The sequence below is a fragment of the Amblyomma mixtum genome, chromosome 1, assembly GCF_055824585.1.
Source record: "Amblyomma mixtum isolate Tamu chromosome 1, ASM5582458v1, whole genome shotgun sequence".
Taxonomy (NCBI): domain Eukaryota; kingdom Metazoa; phylum Arthropoda; class Arachnida; order Ixodida; family Ixodidae; genus Amblyomma; species Amblyomma mixtum.
The window spans coordinates 309004901-309011100 of NC_143012.1; the positions used below are offsets into that span (position 1 = coordinate 309004901).

The window sequence follows — 6200 nt, forward strand, 5'->3', positions numbered from 1 at the left end:
TGAATAAAGTTGGCACCTGCTGCTTGAAGCCTTGTGCTTTTTCTAAGTGGTCGTTGCTTCCTGTCACTGCCCCACTCCCCGTGCAGAGCTTGGCAAAGGGCTTGCAGCAATTGCTGGATTACAAAGGAGATGACATGGAGGAAGTGTTTGTGCAAAGCTTTCGGATCACCCACAAGGATGTCTTTGGCACTGTGCTCACCCATGACCTCAAGGAGAACGGCGACACAATTCTAGTCAACCAGGACAACAAATGGGTTGGTGGAGCCATGTTGGCTGCTTGCTTCTTGGTTGCCTCGCCCTAGCGGAAGAGCTGGTCTTTGATAGTGTGTGCTTTCTTCTTTTATTTCTCTTCACTTGAAAACAGGAATTCGTGGACATGTACACAGATTTTTTGCTCAACAAGAGCATAGAGAAGCAGTTTCGCGCCTTTCGTCGTGGTTTCTTGCTCGTGACTGAGGACTCCCCTCTGGAGATGCTCTTCCGGCCAGAGGAAGTGGAACTGCTTGTTTGTGGCAGTAAGGTGAGGCTTGGTTTTTTGGTTATGCCATCTCTACGATACGTGCATTGCAGAAAGCCAAAACTTGATGCAAGCTTTAGCATGTCAATTAATTGGTAGCATATAACTCTGAGCTCTCTGAGGTGAATTCTTCGACTGTTACGAGTGGAACATTCAAATAAATTAACCGCAAAGTAGATAAGGAGTGGCTGTTTTTGCTGAGCTTTCAGTATACCTGGTCAGTTTCTCAGCATGTTTGATCACTTTTAAAAGATTTGTTTCCTTTTACGATTTCAGAACTTTGACTTTAATGCACTTGAAGAGTCCACTGAATATGATGGCTACACAGCCAGCAGTCCCATCATAAGGTAAGGCCCTCGTTTTTATGTTTAGTCTATTTGGTGTCATTTGCTATGTCTGCTGGTATATGCATTGAAGGTGCAGCTCTCGATAAGCTTTAAATTCACTTGTACGTTACCTTCATGCATTCTACATGCAGTGAACTTCGTCAGCCTATTTGATGGACTATGCACTCCATCATTCCATAGGTTACATCAACACTCGCCATTGCATCCTTAGTACCCATTTCATGGCCGCATTTTATCCGTTTTTTTTTTTTTTACCTCTTCCATACTGCTCTTCTTCTGTCTTTATCTCCCAAATTCCCCTCCTTACGCAGAGTAGCGATTTTTAAACGCCGGCTAAATTCTCTGCTCTTCATTAAAGAGTCTCTCTCTCTCTCTCTCTCTCTCTCTCTCTCTCTCTCTCTCTCTCTCTCATACTCAACAGGAAATGGTTTGGTTTATGGGGGTTTAACGTCCCAAAGCGACTGAGGCTATGAGGGACGCCGTAGTGGAGGGCTCCGGAAATTTCGACCACCTGGGGTTCTTTAACGTGCACTGACATCGCACAGTACACGGGCCTCTAGAATTTCTCCTCCAAAGAAATTCCAGCCGCCGCGGCCGGGATCGAACCCGCGTCTTTTGGGACAGCAGCCGAGCACCATAACCGCTGAGCCACCGCGGCGGCCAACAGGAAATGCCAAGATTGCTTGACAAACTTATTTTAATTTAGAAGTTAGCTGCCTAACAGAGCAAAGCTGGTTTTGCGTGTTCCACATCCGGTGTGGGACTTGGAAGGTTGCGCGCATTATGTGTTTTCATGTTTCAGGCTTTCGTGCTTTTGTGTGATGTCCTTTCGTACTCTTTCTCTTTGCTGCTGTATTTTGTTTTGTTGGTTGTTTGGTCCACTTCATTCTTGTCTGCAGGCATTTTTGGGAGCTGGTGCACGAGTTCAGCCAGGAGCAGAAGCGGAAACTGCTTCAGTTCGCTACCGGCAGTGATCGAGTGCCTGTGGGAGGCCTGTCCAAGCTCAAGCTAGTGATTGCGCGCCATGGTACAGATTCAGAAAGGTGCGTGGCACCACTGCCAACCTGCTCTGAGCTTGCGGCAGGCTGCTCTTTCTTACTGGTCGCACTGAATATTCTACTGCTGTTTCCACCTCTTCATACGCAGCGATTTTCACTAAATCCTTTGAAGGTGCCACGTAGGCACCTTCAGAATGCAGCAAGTAGAAGTGTCACCTGTAGTGGACATAGGTTCATGTAATGAATTTGCTCTTGGACTCTACAGCATCTGCACTGGCTGTTTATGTAACACGTTCACACGCCAATGCGCCTTGTTCAGCCAGATTTATTTATTTATTTATTTTATTTCAAGATGCCCCTAAAGGCCCTCTTCACGAGGGTATTACATAGGGGGTGGTAAAAATTTCAACTTGAATACATAGAAGGAACATTAACATGAGTAACAGGGCAAAAAAAAGAAGCAAGAAAAGAGCAATAACTGGTAGTCAGCAAGAATCGAAATGTGGCGGAACAACAAGACACAAAATAAACAAAATAAAAAAAACGAGAAGAACACACAAAGATAAAAACAACGGAATAAACAGAACGAAAAGCAAAACTCTAACACATTGCGGTGAGCAGAAGAGAACTAGAAGAAAACTACACATCGCTTTGATTTTTTAAAAGTTCATGAAATGATGTTGCATTCGTTTCAGTTGCGATTGTGTAAGGCAGCCGGTTCTAATCAATAATGGTTTTGGGTATGATTGATTTAGCATAACTTGAAGTGCGACATGTGATGCGTTTGATTTTTATTTGAGCCTTACAGTGTGAAAAGTGATGTCATGTCGTCTATGGAGGAAAACGGTTCTTGAAGCGGCTTATATCACTCACCCTTTGAAGGCTTTCGTGTTTCATCATGATTATAACAAGTAAAGCGAAGCTCCGAGAGAGAGAGTTAAAACTTTATAAGCATTTTACATGTTGGACGAGTCAGGTGGGCGGATTCTGTAGGACTTCGGTGGCTTGTGCTGATGTCTGGACCTGTTGGGTGATCTGATGTTGGTCCTCCAGACCATCGCTGGTCAAGGCTGTCTGCCACTGCTCGTATGGTGTGTGCACTGTTGTTAGGTGGGATGGGATGGACCAACGTCAGAAGCTCCAAGAATGAAGCACCTTGTGACAAGATTTGCTGTTGCGTGTAATTTTCGCAGGTTGCCAACGGCGCACACCTGCTTCAACGTGCTTCTCTTGCCAGAGTACTCTTCCAAGGAAAAGCTGGCCGACCGCCTGCTCAAAGCCATCAACTACTCCAAGGGATTTGGCATGTTTTAATGGCCGAGTCCGAGCCTAACTGCGCACTGCATCGTGTACCATTCATGGATTATTTTTTTTTTCCTTCTTCTCTCTGCTTCTGCGCAAGTGCGTATAGCTTGAGGCAATTTTTTTTTTGTGACAGTGCTTCTTTTTTTAACTCTTCGTCCAAGACCTCGAAGGCAGATGGTCGTGATGCCAGGCACGGAGGGTGCGTGGCTTTGTAAGGAGACACCTTTGCCCAAAAAGTAGCATACTTGTGCTTGCTGTCTTTTCTATTCATTTGTTCTTTTTGTGGGCATTGTCTCTCAGCAGTACGACATTGTGGAGTGGAAACATTGCCTCTCTGCTCATTTCTGGAGGCATCTGGAGAGCATTAAAGAGGCCTCCCCACATGTGTGCTTGCTTTTTTAATAGCTTATGGCAGTTCGTGTTGTGCGGAATGGCTGTTAAAAATGAGGACACCCCCAGTGAGTTTGGTAAGAATGATTGAACTCGCATTTGGCTTTAGGAAATGCTGTCCCAAAGCAAAAGGATAGATAGCAGTGGGTTTAGAAAGAAACTTTTTTTACTGTGAACCCAGCTTGCAAAAGTTCAGTGTGGTTGCCACTTTTGTATTATCTTATACAATTTCCATTTTTCTAAGAGGGCAATATTATGAGCAGTCTTGTTATTTTACTGCAGCAGTTCTTTGATTGTATTTTGCTGTGGGCTGTAAAATGAGTGAATTCAGTGGCTGAGAATACTTGGAAGATTGCAAGCTGTGGAAAATGGCTGCCTTTGTTGCCATTTTCGCTTTCCGATTTAGATTGCTGCTCATGGAAAGGGTCAGCATCTGGCCGAGCCATGCTGGCGATGTGTAATGGTGGAAATTATGTGTAATTTTCAACGTAACATTACAGTTGGCAGCTTCCATCGTGTCTTGGCATCTCTTGTGTGTTGTCTTGCAAGATATCTGTTGATGCTGCCACAAAAAAGAAGCCTGCAAGCACGTAAGAGGTGATTGGAGATAGGAACAAGCATGGTGTGTAACTCTACATGTGCTGCACTTCTGTCACTTGTAAATTTGTTTTTGTACATACACTAAGCATTGACACTGCAGATGGCAAAGCCTTCCCTTTGAGACGTTGGCAGCAAAGTTGTGTTCTCTGAAGGACCTTCCTCTGCACATGACTTTGACATTTTGGGTCGAGACAAAGCTAGTTTTTGCGACCTTGTAGGCAGTAAGTAGTAGGAGCATTTTCTATGTGGTATGCACAGATATAAATACACTCAAATGACGTTTTGAATGAATCCATAGTTCAGTTCAAATGTCTGCTCTCTTTTCAGTGAAATTTGGAAAGAGTGAAGTTAGTGTAATTTATGTTGTGTTTTTTTTCCTTCCTTACATGTGAGAGAAGGGAAGGTTGATGGGAAAGTTGTGTTGAATAGTGCTGTTTTATTTTTCAGTTCAAGAACAAAGCGCCGTAGCGATGGAAAAAAGCAACTGGCTCTCTCTCTGGTATCTTCCAAAGGTGTTGTGAGAAAGTGCTTAGCATTTATATGGCGTCCATGTAAAAAGAGCCAAGGAGAAAATCCAGCTGTCCCAAGTCCAAGTTGTTAGATTAAGTAGGCAGGTTGAAACTGGAGTTCAGTGTGGTATGGTGGTTGCCCAGCACGTGAGTGCTTAGGGCCACCTTGGTTGGCCTACAAGGGTGAGCTATGTGTTAAATGTGTTTAGTGAAGAAGAGCAGATTTTGCCGGAAAAAAGATCGATTTAGGTGAATACGACAAACTTGCGGCACATACTCCAGTACCACTTGTTCCAATAGTGCTGTGCAACTAGGCATGATTTCTCGAGTAAGTCTTTCAGTAAATCATGCATTTGCTAATACTCTAGACAAAGCAGCAGCTATGAAGCATACATTGCAGAGTGCATTCATGGTATGTTGCAGTGAGAGAGCCAAACTTATAATGGGAAGGGCATGCACAAAGGCAACCACATGTCCCGTCGCTAATATGACCATCTTTATCGAGCCTTTGTTGATGCTAGACATCCGTCACGAAAGTCATAAGGGTTGGCCTTATAAATGCTAAGCATTTAATAATTCGATTGTTGCCTATTTCCACATTGTTGGTAGGTTGCCAGTAGGCTGAAAGAACTGTCAGTTGACCGAATGAAGTCATAAATGTGTCAGGTTGACTCCGAATGAAATAAATGTTCAGTTCTTTTTGTTTCTTAATCAGCTCATGTTTGCTGCTTCTAAATACTTTGTGCTTCTCTTCACATATGAGTTAAGTGCTGCCTGTGCTTACGTTGTTGATTTGCATACCTGTTGCTGTCACATATGCACCAACAGCAAGTTGTGCATGCAGATATATAATGACGAATGAAATTTTCCCTGCAACTGCAAGACCATCGTTAACCATAGAAGTGGTGACTATTTATGAAATAATGTTACTGATAATCGTTAAGGGTGACTGATTGGATACCAAGAGAAGGCAAGTGTAGCAGTTGATGACAGAAAGTTAGGTGGGCAGATGAATGAGATTCAGAAGTTTGTGGGCGTAAGGTGACCGCAGTTAGCACAGGACCAAGGTAATTGAAGATGTAAGGGACACCCACTGCTTTGTCCCTGCAGTGGGTGTAGTCCGGCTGATTACGATGATATAACAGCTGTGGTAGGTCTCGGGAAGGCAAAACTGGGTATAAAGTACTGTGAAATGTAATAGTACTCAAATTTTTGGTTACGGTACAGTGAAACCTTCAAGGGCCGTACCATATTTATTTGCACTTTGGTATCTGCCATACCATATACTCTGGCCTACCGTACATACTCTGGCCGATCGTTTGTTGTCCCTGTCATTGTAGTGCTCCGTTCTGCCACCAGATGGCAGCACTAACCGGAGACATTCATTTTGTGGTTGCCAGCTCACTTCCTGTGCTTCCAGGGTAACGGTTTCAATCTCTGTCACAGTGGCCTTATTTCAACAGAGGCGAAATACAAGAAACCCGTGTGCTGTGCACTGTCAGCATACGTTGACCCCATGTGGTCTAAACTAGTC

At 44.0% G+C, this 6200-nt stretch overlaps 1 protein-coding gene across 2 annotated transcripts in view; it reads left to right on the forward strand.

Annotated features, from left to right (window-relative positions):
• Ube3a (ubiquitin protein ligase E3A) overlaps window positions 1-5377 on the forward strand; it is a 29542-nt gene extending 24165 nt beyond the window's left edge. For both annotated transcript variants that reach the window (XM_089566850.1, XM_089566852.1), the window contains exons 12-16: window positions 87-254; window positions 365-520; window positions 794-864; window positions 1764-1907; window positions 3056-5377. In XM_089566850.1, coding sequence (XP_089422976.1) covers window positions 87-254; window positions 365-520; window positions 794-864; window positions 1764-1907; window positions 3056-3176 — 660 coding nt within the window. In that variant the 3' untranslated portion in view covers window positions 3177-5377. The remainder of the gene's footprint in view (window positions 1-86; window positions 255-364; window positions 521-793; window positions 865-1763; window positions 1908-3055) is intronic.
• Window positions 5378-6200: the final 823 nt, after the last annotated feature.